Below are 24,128 nucleotides of genomic sequence, written 5' to 3'. Positions count from 1 at the left end.
CTATTCCAACTTTAGGGCCAACTTTGCACCAGCACAGCACAAGGAAGAATCTCAGCCTTTATTTATCAAACATTGCACAAACTAGAGTGAAAATAATACACAATAACTTTACAGTCCAAAAAGTTTCTGGAGTTGAGATGATTGACCTAAATTATACCTTTGTTGGTACATTCTTCAAAAAAAGAGAGAAAGCTAATATGTCTAAATCTTCTGTGTTATAGGGAAAAACTGCCAGTGATACTGAAATCTGAGTATGTGAAGCAATTTCTTTTCTTTTTTGTGCTCAGGAGACAACCCTTTCAGAATGATTACTGCCATTGCACACTGTGTATCAACTGAAGAAAATTCAAAGTACTAGTAAATCAGCTTCAAAGAGCATGGTATTTATGAGATAACTGTACCTTCACTATGCTTTTCCAAAGGCTTGGGTTAAGCACCAGGGTTGTGATTGTCTTACGATAGCTATTTTCATTATGACTTATTGCTGAAGCAGTTTACTCTTAAAAGACATTTTGTGATATTTGTGAACAATGCAACTTATATCTCTTATTCTAAATAATAGTGTTAAATGTGGCAAATGATTACAAACTGGTAATTTTAGTTCTTTTCTACAGAGGTTCATCTATTCCTAATTGTGGGCATTCATGCATAATTTGGGAGAACAATATTATTGCTTGTATTGGCACTTGTAATAGCTACAGGTGCAAATGATCATCTAGATTGCCCATTGGTAATTTGCACGTATATCTTAAATATGATGTGTGCAGTCACCATAACTGTGCATGCAAAGTATACACACATTCTTCAGTGTGTGATTAGAAACTATAGAGACTGAATTGTAAAGCACAACTAGCTAATTTGTACCTATATTGCTTTCCTCGTTTGGCTATGAGACGTACACAATCCAAGCTCTAGACTGTTAAATACTGGAGGGTTGCACATAGCCCATTTTAAGTTGCACTGCCCCTGGAAAAAGCAAGGCCAAAAACATTATGTTATAACAAGATTTGTTTTTCCTTCTTTTATCCAATAGTAATTTTGCATTTATACAGCATCTTGCATCCATAGATCAGCCTGGTAAAATGCTGGGGGTGCATCTTCACTATCAATGAGGAGATGGGTTCAGCTAAGGAAGAGACCTGCCAGTCCCATAGAAGGAATTTCTAAAGTGAAACCCACAGCATTTTAGAGGTAGAAGGAGTATTGAAACTATCATAGTTATCCACAGGCACCATAGAGCCAAACAGTGGAATTTTCACTGGGAGCCAGATTTTGCCTTTGGATGCGCACATGCAAATACTAGTGAAGTCAGTGGTAAAAGTGAATCAAGAGACGCTGCAGTCACATATTCAAGAGTAGAACTTGGCCGCTAGTGTTTAACAAAGGATGTCAAAAGAAATGAGAGCTTATATTCTGTCAACAGGGACATGTGTATCCCACTGAGGTGTTGGGAGTTAGGAATGTTCATTGAAGGCAAAAAGTAGTAACAAAAATAAAAAACCCACAGACTTTATATACTAAATTTGAATTAGAAACAAGCCACAGTATTTTCAGCTCCACAGAAACAGTTTTCAGTAGTAGCCTGGAAGGTAAAACCAATGGTGACTCAGTTCCTTTTGCAACAAGAGAGGAAACAGGAGCCATCAGCATCAGGGAAACCTTAGGCAAATAATAATTCCCCCCCTCCCACCCAACAAGATATGATTCAGTATTTGGAAATAAGCAATAAATGCCATAGCAAGGTAGGTAAATCTTCCCAGAATCAGTAGGATTGGTCACCTTTGTCTTTGCTCCATATAGTTACAAGCATTTCCTATTCATTCTGTTATGGCTACCTGAGAAGGAGTCTGAATGCAGAGTGTCTGAGGGATGAAGTTTGCAAAGAAAAATGTATCTGTATATCATTGGCATTCATGAGAAAATTCACATTAGATGCCATAAATCAAGTGCTCAGGAGACAATATAGAGATCAGGAATAAAGAGTATAAGCCAGACTTCAGCTTCTTTCCTGGTAGCTGAGTACATGAAAGAGAGAAATAGGTATTATAGGCCAAATTCGTAGTTAGATATCATGACATAGATATTTGTATAAGTGGATGGGAGGGAAGGTTGGGATTGCAGAATAAAATCCTCCAACACAGGCTATCAAGAAGAGTAAGATAAGCACACTCCTAACTTATCTCCTCCTAGTTTTAGACAAACACTCTATCATATCCTTCTTTCTCTTTTCCTGCTACGCTTCCACACTTCATCTCCTTGCCATGTGAATTATGCCAATGCACTCTCACTGATGTATATTTTGGTCCCATCATTAGCATCACTACTGAATTTGGCCTATGTTCTCTGCTGTTAAACACTCTATTTTTCCTCTTCAGGTCAAAGTGTTACTATTTCTGCAGTCATGGCACAACATTTTGTCGTAGGTAAAACTGTCAATGCACTTGTATTTAACTAAGGGAATGGCTACACTTGCAGATGTAGAGTGCTTTGAGTTAAACCAGCCTTCATAGAGTGCAGTAAGGAAAGCGCTGCACTCTGTCCACACTTGCCACATTTGTGGCACTTGCAGCGGCATTGGGAGCGGTGCATTATGGGTAGCTATCCCAGCATGCAGGTGACTGCAACATGCTTTTAAACTGGGAGGGGTGGAGTGTGTTGTGTGTATGTGAGGGAAGAGAGAGGGGGTTTTGGGGGGGGGGGCTGAGAGCATGTCAGCATGCTGTCTTATAAGATCAGACAGCAGCAGACCTCCCCCTCCGCCTCCTCTCTCTCTCACACACACAGCATTCCACAGTAACGGCTTGCATGCCGGCTGTCAGAAATGGAGCTTTGAAAGGTCATTTCCGCATTCCTACTGGAGTTCAAAACAATGACCAGAGTGGTCACTTGACTTAAGGGGATTATGGGACATTTCCAGAGGCCAATCAGAGCACAGTAACCCAACACCTCATTCACACTGACGCCTGGGTGCTGAAGCCAAGGCTCAGCAAACATTATTCCTCTCACCGAGGTGGGGTACCAGCAGCGCTGTAGCCACAGAGTCAGAGCGCTCTACAGGCCTTGTCAGTGTGGACGGGGAGTGAGCTAGGGTGCCCAGGGTGCCTTTATTGCACTGTAACTCACAAGCATAGCCAAGCCCTAAGAGCAAAATTATGTAATTTTCATTGCCCAACAATGTTCTCCTCTGTAAAATGTCAGTTTTCCACCTGAAGTGACGGTCTTTGACTTTTAGAAAACTAATAGACAATCTGTTACATCATCAGAAATGACCCTGGCCCAGACTAAGACTATGTCTATACTGCGTACCTCACAATGGCTCGGCTGTGCCACTGCAGCTGCGCCATTGTAAGGTAAGCCGTGTACTCGCTCTTTGTCACTGGGAGAAAGCTCTCCCGGCGACAAAATAAAACCACCCCTAACGAGCTTCAATGACAGGAGAGCAGCTCCTGCCGACAAAGTGCTGTCCTCACCGGCACTTTTCGTTGCTTAAACTTTTGTTGTTGACGGTGGGGGGGCTTCACACCCCTCAGCGACCAAAGTTTTAACAGCGAAAGTGCCAGCGTAGACCAAGCCTAAAACTAGCAAACAAGTTATTCAAAAAGAAAAGTTAGTAACAAAATCAAGTTTTAGAAAACAACCCAAACCTCAAATCTACTGAGTATTGTTATGCTATTTCATTATATACGTGTCAGCTCACCCTAGTGATGAAATAACTTATCTATATCTTATATGCTTCTAATTTTTTCCTGTCTAAGAGAAGAGCAATCACATTTCAAACTTTGGCCTTAAGGCACCAAAGAATTTTCTCTTTATCTACCACATCACACTGGACACAATGTCACAGGAGTCAATACATGTGTTTACACCAGGCCTGAATTTGGCCCCAAATCATCAATATTCTAGATGCCAAGACAGAAGTAATTCATGAGTATATTACACTGTATCCATCCTTTCCAACAGAGCTGAGCAGATTATTGTCTGTGAAAAAAAATCTCAAAAGTAACAGTCACACAGTAACACACTACACAATCTGACTAAGGGTGGCAGAATTGGGCCTTTGGCGATTGTCTGCATGTAATTCCTTTATACCCACTTCAGCTATCTTTTTATCCATCAGACTATATAGATCTATTCATCTCAATCGTGCAACCATATATACCGAGCCATGACCATATAACCCGCACATATGACTTAGTAGTAATTTCCCCCCTCCAATGTCAAATGGAGAGGAAGTAAGTGACAACTAGAATAGAATATCTGATGAGTGGGTTCTTTTCCATTGATTTGTTTGCTCTAATGGGAAAGCAGAAATACACTGGTACTGACTACTTTTGTAACAAACATATTTGTATACATTACATGCTGTTAATAAATGGACATGCAACCAGTACTTTGGGAAAAATGTCTTCCCCGTGATCATATTTAGCATGCCTTTTTGTTTATCTAAATAGATTGTGTGTTTAAAGTATGGCATGACAATTATAATAAGTGATAGCGTTACATCCAGAAAACAAAGAGTATGACGGCACGATTTATCTTGTTACTTTGCCTGATTTAATGCCAGACTGGGGTTCTAGTCTGAACCAGATTTTCTCCGACTATAAATATTTCAGGGTTTTTTCATTTATTCTTGATTTAGTTTGACAGTAAATAATCCCATGGAAGCTGTTGTTGGAAAGCTGTTGTAAAAATTATTAGGTACTTGTTTGCCCGTAAGGTCTTTGTTTCTGGCAGAATTTAAATAAGTAAAATAGTTGGGCTAACTAAAGAAAATAGATTTTTATTTATTTTTTTATTATCATGTGCAATAACTTGTGGGATTGAGGTTATAAGTGGGGAAGCAGTTACAAATCAGAAGATTGATAAATATCTTTAGCTTATATGAATGCCATGATTACCGGATATGTATTCTTGCTATTGGCAGCAGCATGTGCATCTGTGTTACAAGCGACTCGTGTTTAGATGCAGTTTAAATGGGTATTATTACATGCTTCAGCAGAACAACCTGACTACCTGGACTAGGTTTCTTTATTCCAGAAACCACAAGCCATTTATATACTCATAGATTAATATTTAACTGCCTCTCTCTGAAAGCTAAAAATAGTAAAGCAAGGCTCAGCTGTGCATCAGACACAGCCCTGTTGTTGGGGTAGTATGGAGCTGCATCACCTCAGATGAGGGTGGGGGCATTTGAAGAGATACAATGCTTTCAGCTCCCTGTTACATTGGCGGTTGAAGAAACCTTTAAGAAGGCATGTGTGCGACATACTCTCTTCGGGTTGGCCACCCAACTCCTGTCTGACATGTCTGGAGGTGAAGCTGAGGTACAACTCATTTGCCACCCCTCTCCACCCTCTTCAGTGTGTTGTACATCCTCAGGGGAGATGGGAAAGAGCAGTCCCTATACTCCTGGTAAGCAGAGGGACTGCAATTCTGCTAAGCCCTGAAACAGGCTATGTCCTTTATTCCCTCCCCCACCCAATGCATACCTGCACAATGGTCCAGCCTAATCCTTAAGGTTTAGGACATACCTATACAAAATTACCATTGTAGTTTCAGATTGGGTAAGATATTCTTACCCACTTCTAAATCCTTGAAAATCCCTTGTTTTCACATGTTCTCAACTGTCTAAAAATTCACCTTTTGAGATACATTTTAGGTGAAATCATTTGGAAGATAGGTGCTATTAGTAGGGTACGTATACTGTGAATTCTGGTTTGGTAGCATTTGACAACCACTTTGTGCAGGTGCAAATAACACCTAATGCAGAAACTGTGGAGAATCAGATTGTTTGTCTATTATGAGGCCACCTGCAATCCATTAAGGCCAAGTTTTTAAAGTTAGATTCCTAAGTCCATATTTAGGCACTTGAATAAGTTGGATGATTTTCAAAAGTGCCAAGCACCCAGCATCTCTCATTCTCTTAAATCTTACTTCTTGCTTACATCAATGTAAATGAACTCCGCTGAAATAAATGGACCCACACTGCTGTAAAGTGGTACAAAGGAAAGGAGAATTGGGCCCTAAATGTGGACCATAAATCTAATTTGTCACTGGAAAATTTTCAGCACTTAAAAGGTCCAGAATGATTTTCTATTTTGATAGACCCACTTTATTGAGTGCTTTCCGGTTTTGACTTTTTAATGAACTGATTCCCAACAGTAAATTACTAATTTGCCCTTTGGGAGTAAAGGCCATACTGATCCTTTTCTTCTTGATTTAATTCATCATACAATGACTGAGATGTCAGAGAAAATTAGAGCAAATTGTTATTTAAAGCCTGGGGGAAACATGTTTTATTTCTGAAGAATAACCCTTCAAAAAAAAAAAGATTGTTATAGTGTATGCTATTATATTGTTTTTAACCTTAATTGTGAAAGTTACAATTCATGTTCATTCCCTGTTCATTCCCCTAGATCTGCCAATGTATCTCCTCCTCCCCATGGTGAAGATGGAAGAGCCACTGCCTTTCAGCATATGTCCCCAGCTCCTAGGGCATTATGGAGGGTTTTCTGCTGGGTCCTGGATTCATTCAAGTGTAGGGGGAACTCTGGGTTTGCTCATAGCTTAGGTGAGATGCTCACAGTCCCCCTGCAAAGTCCCATATGGAATGTATAGATATTTTTCCCATAAGCCCCCTGTCTTTAGTTATTAAGGGTATGTCTATACTACCCACCGGATCGGCGGGCAGTGATCGATCCAGTGGGGGTCTAGATACGATAAATCGACCCCACCCCAGCACTCTTCATCATCTCCGGTACTCCACCAGGGTGAGAGGCACAGGCGGAGTCGACGGGAGAGTATCAGCAGTCAACTCACCGCAGTGAAGACACTGCGGTGAGTAGATCTAAGTACATTGATTTCAGCTATGTTATTCATGTAGCTGAAGTTTCATAACTTAGATCGACCCCCCCCCACACACACACACACACAGTGTAGACCAGGCCTAGCAGACGTTATTTCTTTCATAATTGCATTTTCAAATATACTGATAAAAATTGAAGGGAGGTAACCAAGAAGGTCCTCATTAAAACCACAGTGGTCCTCATTAAAACTGGCCAATCACCATTTGCCAGTAAAATTAACATTAAGGTGGTATTTCCTTCCTTGGAGTGTATTTAGCATGTGGAATAATGTGGCATACTACAACATTTGTCAAGGTTTGTGGGGTTTTTTGTTTTGTTTTGTTTTTTGGTGACTAATACATCTGATTTAAGGTATTTAAAGAAGATCACAGAACTGAGCTTCTATGAAATCCTATTGCTAGTATGAGTAAGTGAAGAATTAAAGAGTTTAGTAATCTGTAATTTGAAAACCCACACAAATATGAACACTTGTTTTCAGAATTCTTATCTGACTTATTAACTTTTATCCATCCCCCTTATAAAATAAAATGTTTTATATTAAAGAACATACAGCGGATTCTCACCCTGAAAAACTCCTAATTTCAGTGGGACATTTACTTATTGCAGTTAGACAATGGGGCCATATGCATTTGGTATATGGGCCAAATTCTGGCTTTTGTGTATACGTGCATGACAGCAGAAGTTGCGTGGTTTGTAGTAACTCCATTTGTTTTCTAGCCAATTCCAAGACAAGAACCATCTAGGAGCATTAGAGAGTAGGCAGCATTTGGGGGTGTGATTAGATTATTTATGCACATGCACTCTCCCCCATCCAGCTAGTGGCTCTCTGAAGAGATCCATAGAGATTCTTCCAACTTCTTATCTGGGGAAATTCATTCCTGTGCCAAGGGTCCATGAAAGGCCTATGCCTGATTTAAGTCTCTCTAGAGAAGTGGTTCTCAAACTTTTGTACTGGTGACCCCTTTTCACACAGCAAGCCTCTGAGTGTGACCCCCCCCTTACAAATTAAAAACACTCTTTTATACATTTAACACCATTATAAATGCTGGAGGCAAAGTGGGGTTTGGGTTGGAGGTTGACGGCTTGCAACCCCCCCATGTAATAACCTTGCAACCCCGTGTGGGGTCCCGACCTCCAGTTTCAGAACCCCTGCTCTAGAGCGACATTTTGACAGATTAATGGAACATAAGGTACTCGTAGGACTTACATGGGCTGTTTCCCCAAGGCTGATTTTCAGCTATTAAGTGGTAGAAAGAATCTGTAGGGACCTGTTGATAGAACCTATTGCTATATGAGTGAGACCATATATGCATAAACGTGAAGATCATGCTTCTGTGCCTGAGGTCTGCTCTAACATATAGCAGCAGCAAATGGCCTCAAGGGTTGGAAACTACGGTTAAGGATTACCATGCCACTGGGGAATCCCAGCCATGACCCCTTTCCTCTGACCATACCCTTCTTCCTACTACAGCTGGGAGGAGGCATGGCATTACAAGAAGCCTATATTTCAGGTCTATGGCATCTGAGAATCACCTTTACACTCATTCAGCTTCCCTGCACTAGTTATGCCCCATTTAGAGGCAGGCTGTCCAACAGTGCAGCTTGAAGTGGCAACACCACAAGGGAAATCCTGGCTCTGGGTATTTGGTTTATATTTACATTTTAACGATTCAACATCTCTTACCTTTTTTTTTTTTTTTTTTTTTTTTACAGAATATAAAGACAGTTCCAGGAAGATATATTTTATTCTCTGCTGATTGGATGGGAGGGATTTTTGACCTTGGAAAGTGGAGATGATGTTGCTATGGAAACTAGTCATTCTGCTGCCACTCCTGAGCTGCAACACAGGTAAAATGTTCCATTATTACTGTTTGTGATTGATAAATATGTCAGCATCATAATTCCTTTTTTAAAAAAGAGAGGTAATTACTAAAACTAACAGTACTTATTCTCATGAACCAGTGAGTAAGCAGCTTTTCTTTAGGAGATCCTTTATTGTTAAGCAATACACGCTGCTGACTTTGAACCAGGAAAAAAACCAAACATGTTTGAAGTGCTACAAGAAAGCAAGATATTGGGCATCAATGTACTTCTAAGCTGTGTCATTCAAAAAGGAAAAATAGAAAGTTATATATCATGAGAAATGTGTGACTATCTTCCAATTTTCAGAGGATTGTCTGTTAACTGAAGTTTTCACGCAATGTGCGTCTCCAAATGTGAAAATTAGCATGCCTATTTCTGATGTTTATAGTCCATTAACCAAACAATTTGCATCTTCTTTTCTGCTGTTTACTTGGATTGTCTATGTTAAGCTCCCAATCCTTCTTCCAACAAAGTCAACCCCTAAATTTGCATTGACTTTTAAAGGTTTGAAAGCAATTGGTCTATTTGTCATATATTTATGATGTAATTATATTAATTATAGAAACCTCAAATGATGCTTAAATTAATTATATCATGCATGAATCAGCAGCTTTATTTGACCTGAAGATTGAACAGAAGATAATGTAGAATGCAGCCTGAGGTAGCATTTTAAAATAAAATTAAAATGAAACCAGGTCATATTTGATCTAATAGACTCTAGATATAATCTAGAATTTTAGTATTTCAGTAATATAGATTTTGCCATTAAATCAATGCTTAACAGCAGCTGTGTCAATGACAAGTAGCCACATATTAAGCATTTTAAAAGACTGATATACTGGAATCCAGGTTGCCGAGGAAACAACCAATTAAAATAATTACATTCTTTTATTATCCCTGCTTTAATTCTGGACCAACTCCTCCACCTATTGCATGGCCTGCATGCTCACAGATCCATCATCCCTGCCCTTGTCCTCAGCCTACCCCCATATTCAAAACATCCTAGAATGCATGAAGACACTCAATATATATGTGCTGTGTGAACACTGCCTTCCATCTCCCTCGTGAGCTCTGGAAGCTCAGTTCCAGTCAGGGATCAGATTAGGGGGCAAAAAAATGTACTGATCCTCTCCAAAACTCCACCCACAAATCAAGCTGCGACTGTTCCCAGGCGTACGCAGGGTTATGAGGCATTGTGCTACACCTGCCCTTAGCATGAAGAAGTCTTGGCTGTGACTTCCAGGGGTCAGCTCCCCAAACTCCACTAGTCACAGGCAACACAAGCATTCCACACTAGGCCTGCTCTCTCTCTCTAGATCAGCGACAGGCACACTCCAACTCCTGAGCCCACCAAATGACTCCCTGGAGTGTCCAGTCCCCGTTCTTTTAAACCCTCATTCACAGTTTCTCTGCTTCCAAAGAAGCAGTACACTCGGCTTACCAGTTTCTCCTCAGATTGCCACTCTGCTTGGCACACAGCACTTCAATACACTTACAGTGAAAACAAGTAAAAGTCTTTTAAACAAAGGATAGAGATTCAAGCGATAGGAAGTCAACGTATTGGAAAAAAATCGTTACATATAAAATAAAACCATAGCACACATTCTAGAACCTAGACTTACTTAACTAGATACTGTCATGTCTTATACAGCAATGCTCGCCCAAAGTTCTTCTAACATTTTTCAGCCCGAGCTTGGTTGTGATCTTCTGTTCATGAAACAAATCACACTGTCAACTCGCCTCCTTACTGAAAGATCCGTGGTGTCTCTTTGCACCCCCAGACATACCAGAACAGTGCATTGTCCTTCTACATAAGCAGGGCACCCCTTGCTGATTGTATTTCCCCTGCATACTTCTCTCTTGTAGATTTTTCAATCTCTTAATCAGCATCTGCCTCAGTATTCGAATAAGCGCACAATACACAATGGCCAGATAGAGGGATAAATGTCTCTTACCCACAGCCTGAAAGAAGCCTGTCTCATACATGTCACCTCCTAGTTACCTGCCTTAAGAACATAATTTTCAGTATAGACACATAACTCCTTAAATACTATCCATCCTCACATTTAGCAATATCATGAAAAGTGGGCTACTTCCTCTCGATACAGGCTTCACCTGCCACCTTTTAGTGAATTATTATGCTTATATCCAACCTAGGGGATCCCTGTAAAGTCCTATGCACCGTCCATGTCCTATGCCAGTTGGCATCAAGAAGTCCCTGGGTCACACAAGCCCCACCTACTTGAGATGCCAGTCTCACCAGATATACAAATTTTTATTATAGCATTGTCTCTCTTCTTCCTTGCCTTCTTTTGTCAACAGTGAAGTAGTTAACAGTGCTGACATTTAAACCATCATCATTAGGCTTCAGAATCTTCATCCCTTTCACACCTATCAAAGCTATTGATTCAGGTTGCCTGGAGACTCACACAGACATCAACAGATCATTATACACTCAGTTCTCAATCTGCATCAGTGGATATACTCATTTTATTACTACTCCAAGATGTTTATTTTTCTGCATGACTGATTTATGTTCTGACTGTTCCCTTTCCTAGTCTTTATCAATATTTATTTTTAAAAGGTCTGCATGATTTTGTAATTATGTAAACTTATTTTCATATTCTTGTTCAAAGATTGTCTTTTAAAAGTAGCTCAGTATGTCAGACATTTTTGAGCTAAGGGATCCAAAAAGTGTACTGTTGCACTGGAATATTCAGTTTTGTGAAGACTATTGAAATATAGATGAAAGACTTGACAACAATAGAAGAATGATGTCCAAGAAAGATAGCATTCAAAAAAGTTTCATATAATCGTGTTATTAGTAAATCAGGTACATAATACAGCACTCTTGGCTTGATCCTGCTGCAATTTATCTGAATGGCAAAATTACCATTGACTTAAATGAGAGTAGAACCAATTTGATCAAGTATATGAATGTTCATATTCTTAGCTATAAAAATCAGCATAGCTTCATTGACTTCAATGGCGTTACGCGGATTTATAGAATCATAGGATCATAGAATATTAGGGTTGGAAGAGACCTCAGGAGGTCACCTAGTCCAATCCCCTGCTCAGAGCAGGACCAACACCAACTAAATCATCCAACCAAATTATACCAGATGAGGATCTGGCCTGAAATCTACATAGTGGCCATAATCAATCCCAGTGTAAAAGGACAAAACTTCTTTGATTTCTTAAAAGAATGGAATCACACTGATGTGGAACTGGTTGGTATAAGGGGAGTTAAGTATCAGAACCCATAAGTCTACAAAGAATATCTTAATTAAATTAACTGCATGCAAGACAAATATATATATTCCTGAGAACCACAGATTTTACATGCAGCAACAAATGTTCCTTCTGTCTCTCATTTTCCACAGAGTATTTTTATGTGGCTCAACAAGGTTTTTTTTTTGCCACAGTGTACAGCAATAAAATAATAACAATAATGTATGCATGCACAGTGGCACAGTGAAGGAACAGATTGGGCTTTTCTTTTCTTCTTCTTCTGTTTCTTCTTCTTTAATAACCCATTGCTATTTCAATGAGCTAATCAGATCTCAATGTAGCACCGGAGGCAAGGAGGATGATGAAGATAAACTCAGAGATCATTATTTTAAATTCTGTATATTTGTTATAAGGATGCCTAGTGGCTGTCTCGTCCCATTCTTGTTGAAATGCAAATGTCACTTGATATTAATATGTTGAGGGAGAAAATCCAACTTCAGGAATAAGGACTTGGACAGAATGTTAAAAAGCTGATCATAATAGAGAAGTGGACATTCTACTTGTGAAGGAAAAGCATTCTTTCTTCTCACCATCTCTCCGTCTTTATTGAAACATATCTGCTCTGTCATTTCCAGCCCTTTTTCTCCAAGGATAATGGCAAGTAATCTCAGAAATGAGAGGAAGGATGAGCTTGTGGTTTAGGCACTCTGCCGAGGCTCAGAATCAGGTTCAGTTCCAAGCTTTGCCACAGACTTCCCATGTGATCTTGGACAAGTCACTTAATCTCCCGGTGCGTCAGTTCTCCATTTATAAATATAAATAAATAATACTTCTCTGTTCCCACCTTTTATCTGTCTTTTGTCTTTAGCTTCTAAGCTCAGTGAAGTAGAAACTCTCTCTCTCTCTCTGTGTGTAGTGCCTAATACGTTGGGGCCCCAATCCCAGCTGGGGCTATTGGGCACCACTGCAATACAACAATGATATTATTAATGTAAAAGAAAAAAGACTGAAAGCAGCTCAGCAACTCTCCCATCCCTTTCCTCCCTCCCACATTAGGCTGTGGGCAGGGGGAATAACCCTATTCTGAGACCGGGTCTTGAGGGAGGGGACACAGAAGTCCCAGGTGTTCTTCACTCCCTCCCAAAAGCAGATCAAAATGATATTAGACAGGAAGTAGAAACAGACGTGCCAGGGGCTGCCTGTTTAGCAGTGAAAGGAGAGGGGAACAGTATGCTCTAGTGTGGTTTTCACAGTAGCCAGTCTGCTGTTTCATTCCCAGACTCCCCCTTGAGTTCACTGCCATTGGGGAATAAGTGTGGGGTGGGGATGGTTACCTTTGCCCCTCCAGATGCCACCCATAGGTGCTGATTCTGTGGGTGCTCCAGGGCTGGAACACCCACAGAAAAAACAGTAGTGGGTGCTCATCACCCACTGGCAGCCCTGAGGATCAGCTCCTCCCCCTCCCTGCAGTGCCTCCCATCCACCATTATCAGCTGTTCAGTAGCGTGCAGGAGGTGCTGGGGGAGGAGGAGGAGGAGCAGGGGCAGGAAGAGGCAGGGAATGGGGCGGAATGCAGGAGTGGGGGCTTGGGGACGCGGTGGAATGGAGGCGGGGCCTGGGGAGGAGTAGGGGTCAAGTATCTCCCAGGGAACTCAGAAAGTCAGCTCCTCCATTGCCACCTATTTTTTTTCTGGATTTAAAGATGCCACTTTTTTGTTCTCCCCTCCCCACCAAGAACCCTTCACCCTTACCTGCCCCCAAGAATCTGGGACATGAGCTCTCCCCTTCCAGATTTCTTCCAGCTGCTGGTCTTCAAAGAAGAAATTGAAGTCCCTTTCTAAGATAGTTACTGCTCCTGCAGCTGGCCTGTTCCCTGCTGACACACGGACAGGGCCAGCTCCAGGTTTTTTGCCACCCCAAGCAAAACAAACGAACAAAAAAATGGAGTGCCACTGCCGAAGCAAAAAAAAAAAAACCAACCAAAAATGGAGTGCCGCCTCTTGAAAAGTGCCACCCCAAGCACATGCTTGGAACGCTGATGCCTACAGACAGCCCTGCACATGGACTCACTTTGTCAGGGTGTAAGAAGAAAGAAGAAAGGAGATTGTGAGTTGGGATGCACCTAAACATCCAAAATTAATCACACACATTATATATATTGAAGACCAAGACTGGCTAGTCCTTATTCTCACTTTTAAAAAAGTGAGTGGATCCATATTTTAAAATATACTTTGACTTATTGGACCAAATTCAATGGGAGATGTAGTTGTGTCTTCTGTGGCTGGATTTTGAAACTGTTTAAGTCAGGAGAGATATTCCCTGACGTAAAATGCCGCAATATTCTTTTAGGTTATAGCATGATGAATATGGAATACATTACATCCCAGGCTCCACTCACAGTCTCTTATAGTTTTATTTTTACCATAACAGCACCTTTAGGAATGGAACAACAGACCATATATTAAGACAAGTGACATCTTTGCTTTTTCTAACAATGGAGTTTGGAGATGAACAATTAAACGTTGAGGCATATCTGAATATTCAGTGACACTTGGAGGGCCACTGAGGAGTCAGAGTTCTGAATCTCAGGCTTCTCTCTGAAGAGATGGAGGTTCTCATAACCTGGGGAAACACTGACCATGAGATCTGTATTTCTGAAAATGAGTTCAAAGGAACAGAAAATGGGTTAGTTGGTGATGAGACATCCTTCTCAGAAGAACTAGCTGTGATATTTAAAGAAGGGCCTTTCTCTCAATCTTTCGGTGTTTGATGGGATTTCAGCCTAGATTTTGACATCAGTTGAGGTGCCTGTAATTTGGAGGTATTTCTTAAGATGGTGTAGCCTCTTTTCCCAATGCTTGGAGCATGCATCGAAGGCTGGTGTAGAGTGGGAGAGATGAGGCCATGCACCTTCCTCCTCCTCTTCAAGAATACCCAGAGGGATCTTTCCCTGCAGTGCAAAGATTGCTTTTGTAGCTAGCCTTGAGGTGGGCAATATAAGAGAGGAGAAGGCTCCCATGCAAGTGCTAGCCACAGTCTGTCCCTCAGTGAACAGCAGCACATACATTCAAACATAAACAAGCCTAAGTCTTTTTTCCATTGACCAGAAAAATACTGTTGTCCACAAAGCAGTAGAGCAATAGAAGCACCAGCTGGCAGAAGAAATCCTCTCTGTGGTGCATAGCAGATAGGAGTTAAAAATAACCATTCCTTACAAATTGTACCCTTAAGGCTGTTAATGTAAATGCCAGCTTTGCAGAAATCACTCAAAGGAAGTACCTATCACACAGGTTTTCCATGTAATGCTGTTACCCGGGGTTCTTTCAACCCAAAGCTCTTGGTAACTTTTACTCTGTGCAAGGAGGTGTCAGGAAATAAATTTGGGAGAAACAGCCGTCCGACCGATAGATGGCTGGCACAAACAGGACAACACAAGAGTGCTTTCACTTAAAGCTAAACTGTACTTAGTCTCAAGCACTTACACACGCCCGCAACAGGTTAGTAAAACACCCCCAACCCTTGATAATTACCGAAGCTGAGTGTGCCGGTGGGGAACACAAGATGTATCCAGAGGGAGAGTCCAGTCCTGAAGAGTCCCCCTACCTCAAACTTTCCCCCCTTATTTTATACACTAGTAACACAATGGCATGTCCCTTAAAGAAAACGTGTTAAGCAAACAGTTCCAATGGTCAAGCAAGAGGTTTTCTTCTGATTATTGATTAACCAGGTGAGGTTTTTTCCCAGAGTTTGCAGCCTTGAGACCCTGTTAGACACATTCCTGAGGGCACATCCTGCTCTTCTAAAATGCATGTATCAGCAACTTCAACACAATTCTTATCAGGAAGGACGCGGGGTCAAGCTGCCCTTTCTGTGGCACCAAAACCCCCTCCCCTCCTTCCTTGGTTAAGCTAAGCCTGCCGGATGGACATTTTACGGCCTGCTGACTTGGCTGCTTTTTGCAATAAGCAATACTGGTTTCAGGCACTTTACTGGTTTACCAAAATCTCCCCGTACAATGCCTAGAGTAGTCTTACATAGAGAATGAGCCATTATTAAATACAGGAAATGTTTTGCTCTCAATAACACTCTAATGGGGTTTGCACAAAATTTGGGCCACACTCCTTACTTTTAGGCGCAATAGCTAATGCTAACATGCTGTTTGTTTCCCTCTGTCTCTTTATAAGAACTGTGGTGTGTTATTATTACAGGGGCACAAAACACAGAAAATCAAGCATGTCACTGGCTTCTTTCCCCAGGGCGCACCCTAGCCCAGGCTCAGATATGATTGTGATAAGGGACATACAAGTCGACTGATCAATAAGAATGATGTTTTATTGATAATCCATTTCAAAGAGGCTTATTGGTTAGGGTTTTCAAAACCACTCAGTGCTGATCTATCTCATCTTCCAGGGAATTCAATGGGAGTTTTACCATTAACTTCACCAGGAGGAGAGTTTGACTGATGCTGAACACTTTTGAAAATTCCATACATTCCATTTCTGAAATTGCAGAGGTTTATTTCAACGTTGCTTTTTAAATTAAAAAAAAAAATTAGACAACTAGGAGAATGAAATATGGTGTCTTCACTTATCCCCAACACACTATAGCCCATCAAACTGACCTGTTAAACACAAGGAATTAGATGTCCTTTAAAATCATGTAACAATATTACAATCAGTATTGTGAACAATCTTTGCTCACAGTTCATTTCCAAGAAAGCCATCAGCTCTATTGTGAATTCCCTGTAGTGCACAAACATATGGTGCAAAGGAGGTTAGAGCACAGATGCTTCTTTGAGGGTCAATTCACTTTCAGGTTTTAGGTTGCATTGATTTACCTGTCAGGAAGATTTTATATACAGTTTTTAATGTTAAGTGATGTGTACTAGAATGCACAGAAGTCATTACTTGAGGTATCTGTTCATCTGGAGGTTACTATATGTGGGCAGTGTATCACTCCAGCCTGAAAATCCTACCACTTAGTGCTTTAAATAATTGTTATTTCATAATCTCTTCAATGAGAAGATATATGTTAGATATATTCAATGTTAGATATATTCTATCTAGTCAATTTTTGTATGGTGTTTTTCTATTTTAAATCAAGTAATTTTATCTTTGCCTATGAGGCTTAACTCTAGAAAATAACATTCTTTTGGTACTTTAGAAATAATTTAATGTTTTCATTTTGGTATGTAGCAGGTTCAAAGAAAATTCAATTGCACTTCATTATCTCTGCCAAGAAGCTGAGAATTGTAGTTGATTAAGGATTTAAAAGATTTTTGAGCATTTTTCTGTTGCTTAAAGTGGAAAAATGAATGTTAAAAAATCAAATCTGAGAAGGTAATATGAAAATGTGTAGGTAACAAGAGTGAATAAATCAGACCCAACCACTGTTTTCAAATGTAAATTTGTTCTAATTTCCTATAAGTACAGAATGATGGAAAGACTAAGAAGTCATCTCTTCCAGTCTACTGTACCATCTAGGATTTTTCTCTGTCCTAATGGACTTGATTCACTTTATGTGTAAACTCCTCTAAAGATAAGGCTGCAGCCACCTCACCAGTTAGGCCTTTCCATGTTTCAGTTGACCTGGTAATATAAATAATAAACAACAACTGTGATGATAGATAGTAAGAAAAAATGAGTAAAAAAAATGAGTTAATGTGCACTCTCAGGAGTTGATTTTCAAATGTATAAATCTCAGATAGTTGAAAACATTTGTTTTTCTTAAAATGTTAAAAGTGGTTAGCTTACGTAGTAATGGAAATTGTGGACCAAATCCTCAACTGGTGTATATTCTCATAGACAATAGATCTACGCTCACTGACACCAGCTGTGGATATGGCCCAAAATCACTTTCCAAAACTAAAAGGACAATATCTACTAATTTTCAGTGTGTCATTAAACACACAAACAAACAAAAACCCTCCATTTTTTGCAGAAGCTTGACAATAAAATTTCCTTAATTGTTACTGATTTGCTACTTCCTTTTCATTTAACAGATATTGAGTTGTGTTTGGATTTGCATGTTTCTTGTAAAGCAGAAATTAACATGAGCATTTCTTTGAATTCCTTATGTTTGTATCTACCAGTACATCTGTAAAAGAAGGATTGTTAGCAAATGCTGGCTAACTCAGTCACTATGTTTGTGGACTCAAGAAAGCAATTTTTTCCCCTTCAATTTCTTGGTAACAAAAGGATTTTTTTAACCATTTTCATCGTTACTGGTGTGTTTACTGCTGGAATTTATCTGAATACTGAAAGCCTTCAAGAACTAACAGTTTAATTTGGACACAAGAAGTAAAATTCAGACACAGATGGTCATGTGTAGATTGGAGGGGAAATCTATTTGGGGAGCTGGGCATTTTTAAACAACTATCTGGAACACTGACTCCCTATTGCCACCAAAATCATTGCTTGTTGTTCTGTGTGTGCATGAAGCCAACCATGAGTCAGAGCCAGACCCTTATCTATATATTGAGAACAGAATCATATTAAATTGGGATTGCTGGGGAGAGCCAGGTGTAAGGGGGCTGCATTAAAGAGAGTGTGGCGATCTGAATGGAGGAAGGACATATAGCTTAGTTGGAGTTTTATTGACTATCTGAATAGTGCAGCTATGATCAATAAAACTCACACTAAGCTACATATCTTCCTTCGATCGCCCCAATATCCTGTTGCTGCATGCAGTCTGCTCAATGCAACACCTGAGATGGAGTCCTGGAGGCGATCTTTCTTCTTTAGTTTTTCTGAAGTCTTTGTCAGAAAATGGAGTCGGTAACCTCAGGAAATTACAGGGGTGTGCTTGGGCCCTCTGTGCTAAGTCAATGTTCTTAGGGCGCCATAGATATTGGGTTGGAGTTAGAGAGCAGCTGCTGTTCATGGAAGGGTCTCACAACAAGATCCTGCAGGCTTCTTTGTATTGCCGACCCTAAGCATTCAGAATTTATAGGCCTGGCCCACAAATATCATGAGATTGGCTTAAAAATAATGAGATTGAAATAAATAAAAACTACAAGAACAACAACAAGAATGGGTTCTTTTTATTTGCTGATGTTTTTTGAGAATATAGAGTTAACGTTTTCAAGCTTTTCTCCCTCACCATGGTTTAGGGATGGAAAATTACTTAAAAAATAAAATATAATGAAATAATAAAAATTCACATGCTTACAAAATCACATGACTTCAGGAGCTGGGACTTTATGAAAAACACCAGATATTGCAACATTCACGATGATATCTCAATAGTTGCCAATACTGCTTTTAAAATGAGCACTATGTGGTGGTAAGCTCCCATCTCGGCCTTCTAATCTACAGCCTTGTCAGGGCATAAAACCAATGGCAGTATGTTTCCTGAAAGGAAGGGGACTCTCAAACTAGTAAAGAAGTCTTGGATCTCTACTTCCTTGCTCATCTTCCACTTCAACATGAAAAGAGGGCTACATAATCTGCTTCATCCAGGCCCACAAACCCCTGTGCTATGAGGGGAATATAAAGAGGAGACTCATGGCCTGGACAATCCATTTCCTTCCTGTGTGTTTTACCACAGGAAGGTCCACTACATTGCTTAGTTACTAACCACTATGCCTTTCCTGTTATACGGTTGCTTTTGTTCTTGTAGAAATCCTATTCCACTTTGACACACATAGGTTTTGTTATAACTTAATACCACATTATTTTGCCCCTTAGTCCCATGTGAAAATATGCCATATTGTTCTTCTGTGCTTACACTCCAATTATTGAATTCCCTAACAGATACGCTTATCATTGTTAGTGAATCTCTCTTATACCGTCATTATTATTAATATGTTGTGGCAATTGAATCTGCATTAGTGTATTAGTCTGTTAAATAACTTCTATTTAATTAAGTGACTAGGTGTGAGACTATTGAACTCAAAAATACATGCTCTTGCTTTTCAACTTGCTATAACTATGTGAAGGTCATTCATTTCTATTTACATAAACCAGTTATTTTAATCTAGTGAGTCGTTTCTGAGTGATGCCATAGCGTGTGTTGCCTTGAATAGGCAAGAAAAGAATCCAGTGGCTGAAGCTGTTTATTCAGCGACAGATTCACCTTCCACTTGGGTCATGGAGGTTGCTGGACTCAGCATAACTGGTGAAGCCCATTGAGATTAGTGAGATCTTCATGTGTATGAAAGAATGGGGAGGCATGTGAGGTCAGGGTGCAATGATTACCACAGGGCTCCACCAAACATTGTCTCACACAGCAACCATGGCTGAGGAGGCTGCAGTACCAGTTGTGGAGTGGCTACACTGAAACTCTATCCCTTGGGAGAGAGATTTTTTTTCTGGCATGCCCTCTGTGAATCTTCCCAAAAATAAAGTCCAGTTATTCAGCCTGTGTGCTGGGGACAGCATTTTCCCCACCCAGTTTCTTTGTCTCATATTTGCATTATCTTTTAATTGATACGTATTTACTTCTGCTTCCAAACAACCAGAGGACACACAATGGGTATGTCTGTAAGATGCCATTAATGTAAATTATTTCTGACACTGGTATTGATTGTGTGGTTATTTATTTGTGTATAACTCTGAAAAACTGCATATTTGCTTTTACTGATATGACATTGGTAAATTCTGTATACCGTGTTAACATTTTGTGCAGAATTTTGAAAATATAAAGTGCTATTTATGTTCAATTGTTTTATAGACATTGGTTATAAAAAGTATAACCATAAAGAAAATATTTTTGAGTCAATATGCTGAGCCTAATTTGTAGTCTTTATAAATGAGTACATTATGTTGTAGAAGTGCTTATTATAATGCCTGGTATTATATGCACATACACAACAATATATGTGTGCATTTGTTAGTGCCATAACTATGTAAAAAGGCTGAGTTCTTAGTTTATTTAATTGGATTTTTGTCTTAAAAAACAAATCAAATGAACAGAACCCCACTCTACATCAAAAGGCACTCTTGATATAGAATGGAAAACACAATATCATTGGAATGACAAAGCAAAAATAATGTAAAGTTGCAGCACATCTTCCTCCCCAACCCAGCAATACCTCATCTAACTGCTAATCAGTGGATCAATATGCTTAAAATTGCCACTCCCCACCGCACTGTTTCACCAGTTAGAAATACCACCCACGGCTGCCTTACTCCTCCATCAATGCCTAATCAAACAGGTTGGTTTTGAAGATGTTCAGATGATCAACAGATTCAGGCTCTTTTGAACTGTGAGGGGAAGAAGGGAAAGAACATTCTAAAGAATGATGTGGAACATCTCAGGGCAGAAGACAAAGGCACAGAAGCTCAAAGCTGGGCCACCAGAACCCCTGGTGCAAGTCAGGTTGAATATCATGGAGAGTGTTGATGAGTTCATCTACCTAGGTTGCATGTAGAATTTGAATGGGTGCATCAAGCCTGACCTTCTTCAACAAATCGGTCTCACTGCCATCTTCATGAAGTCCCTGTCTCACTTATGGATGCAAAACCATTTGGTTCAGGATCTATCAAACATATCTACAATCTGAATTGCTATAAGGGTCAGAAACAGGATCGTTTTTCTGTCAGACATGGAGCAGCTAGAGGCATTCCATTTGCACTGTCAGTGCTAAGTCCTGAGCATAAAGCAGTTTGATTTTGTGCAAAATGTCATAATCTCTCAGAGAACTGACCTTCCTCCAAACATTCATTATATTCAAAAGCAGTGTTGCCTGCTCTTCAGCCATGTCTCCATAATGGACAAACACACGCCAGCACAACAGGCTCTCAAAGTCTCCATCGATGCCGGAAGGGGTGTATGTCCTGATTCGACCTGGTGACAAGTGAAGGGCTGCCCCAGAGACTTGAGGAGTCACAGAATTGAGACACATCAGGGAGCTTCACTATAAGACGCTTAGTGCAACACCATTAACTGTGGTCACTTTGGCTGGCACAATGGTCCTCAATAGACTACACATGTTTGATGATGATGCTGGGCCTCACGGATTACCCTTTGCCAGTAGCCCCACCTCACTTTTATATAAATGAGGGTTCAGCTTGAGTGCCCCCCCACAACTGGTTTCAGCAGCAGCAGCATGTCCCAGAGAGTCTCTCAGGCAGGAAGATCCTAAGTCATTTGTGGATCATTCTATGCTATTTTTGTAGGTATGATTTCTTTTTTACACATTAGCCCTATGTGTATTGTTATACTATTTGCAGTTGGATTTTCTTAAAAATGGGGAGTGGGGAAAACTATTACTGTTTGGGAAAATTCACTAGTAACATATAAACACGTTATAAAATCATAACAGAAATACTTCTATGTAATCCTTTACCCCTTTGTTGAATTACTATATAGTATTCTCTAACAGCCCTGAAGAGGAGCTCCATGCAGCTCAAAAACTTGTCTCTTCCACTAATAGAACTTGGTCCAGTAAAAGACATCACCTCTCCCATCTTGCCTTTCTTATATAGTCTTGGACAGTTCCTTCTTTATAGCATTTGGTTATCTCTACAGATATCTACATTGACTTTTCCCCTCCAGATAGCAGCATATTCTCCATCTAATAAAGGTTGTCCTGACTCAGTCTAGAAAATTATTTTGTAGATTAATAGTAAAACCTATTAAAAATGAAGTCACAAGAACTGATTCCTAAGACTAGATCACCTGCCTATCAATACAAAGACAAAATATGGAATGCAACTTTTTTTTATACTCTAGTAACTTCCCACTTTAAAGATTTGTACCCAATAGCAATTGACAATTACTTGCTTTTGTGCAGCTCACAGAGAAATTTACACCAGTAGGTGCAGTGCCAAGAAAAAACTAACGAGGGTGGGGGTAAATTTCTATAATGTCCTCATTAGTCCTTGAACTTATGCTGGAGTCAATCCACTGAAGATATGCCAGATTTACATTGTTGTGACTGAGGTCAGAATCTGACATATTAACTCTAAATGCTATTGATAATTAGATGTGTTATGCTTTATGCTGTTGTACGTATTAGAGATGAAAAGAGAGCTTTTTCTGTATCTTTCTCTCCTGTAAACATTTGCGTATTTACAATTGAGAATATTTAGCTCTAGGCCAGAGGAAATGTAGTCATTTTCAGTGAGAGACACTGAACTCTTACTTGCCTGACAAATGATCTTATCTTTCATGACTTGGCATCTTCTAATTAGTAGGTGGTTTTATTTTTTGGCCAACTTAACCCTCAGACTTTCCAGAACATAATCTGACAGTGTGTAAATTGTATGTGATATTGTACTTGGGAGAGTAGTCTATATGTGTTCTTCAGTTTTGTTTTCTATTCTGTTCTGCATAAGCTTTTATACTTCATGGTTCACTGTAGTATTGGCGAGCCTTCCAGTAGGGCAGTAACGAACATAACACACATCTGTCAAATGTCTCTCATCTTCTCAGAGGGCAAAGTATGTGTAATGGAGTGTCTTGTTTTGGTTTCTTTGGCCTGGTCCACACTAAAAAGGGGGTTCGAATTAGGGTATGCAAATTCAGCTACAGGAATAACGTAGCTGAATTCGAAGTACCCTAATTCGAACTACTCACCCGTCCAGACGCGGCGGGGTCGAACTCCGCGGCTCCCCCGTCGACTCCACCACCGCCGTTTGCAGTGGTGGAGTAGCGGAGTCGACCGCGGCGCTTCCGGAGTTCGAACTATCGTGTCTAGATCAGACGCGATAGTTCGAACTCCGAGAAGTCGAACTCACCGCGTCGACCCGCGCGGTGAGTATGGATCTGCCCTTTGTTTCTTTGGTTGATTTTGGAGGGGTTTTCTTTGTTTGTTTTGTTAACTAAATAAACCTTTCACTTTTTGTTTATATTAGTGAAGGCAAGGTCACAGTAATGGGCCTGGCTCTTGGAGTGGGGTCCTGGGGAAGTTTTGAAGAAAGTTTCCCAAACCATAGTAAGTCTTATTAATATCATATCAGGCTGATTGTGGACTAGAGATGTGTGGTACAGCATAAAGGGAATGAGTCTGGAGGTCAGGTTTTATCATCAACTCTGCCACTGACTTCCTATGTGCCCTTGACCAAGTCACTACACCTGTCTTGGCTTCACTGCCCCATTTGAAGAGCACAGATAATTATACCTCAACTTTACAAAAGTGCTGTGTGAGATCTATGGACTTAAATCACTTCTGTATTATTAAAAAAATTGTTTGCAGAGTGCTGAAGACAAACAATGAGGTAC

At 40.1% G+C, this 24,128-nt stretch overlaps 1 protein-coding gene across 1 annotated transcript in view; it reads left to right on the top strand.

Moving 5' to 3' along the window:
* LOC120368610 (contactin-6-like) overlaps positions 1–24,128 on the top strand; it is a 216,040-nt gene that overhangs the window by 31,799 nt on the left and 160,113 nt on the right. Inside the window, exon 2 of the mRNA XM_039480826.1 lies at positions 8,580–8,714. Coding sequence (XP_039336760.1) covers positions 8,660–8,714 — 55 coding nt within the window. The 5' untranslated portion in view covers positions 8,580–8,659. The remainder of the gene's footprint in view (positions 1–8,579; positions 8,715–24,128) is intronic.

This window comes from Mauremys reevesii, linkage group 7 (genome assembly GCF_016161935.1).
Source record: "Mauremys reevesii isolate NIE-2019 linkage group 7, ASM1616193v1, whole genome shotgun sequence".
Classification (NCBI taxonomy): domain Eukaryota; kingdom Metazoa; phylum Chordata; order Testudines; family Geoemydidae; genus Mauremys; species Mauremys reevesii.
The sequence above is the reverse complement of the archived record's forward strand: the minus strand, read 5'-3'. Positions and strand labels throughout refer to the sequence as shown.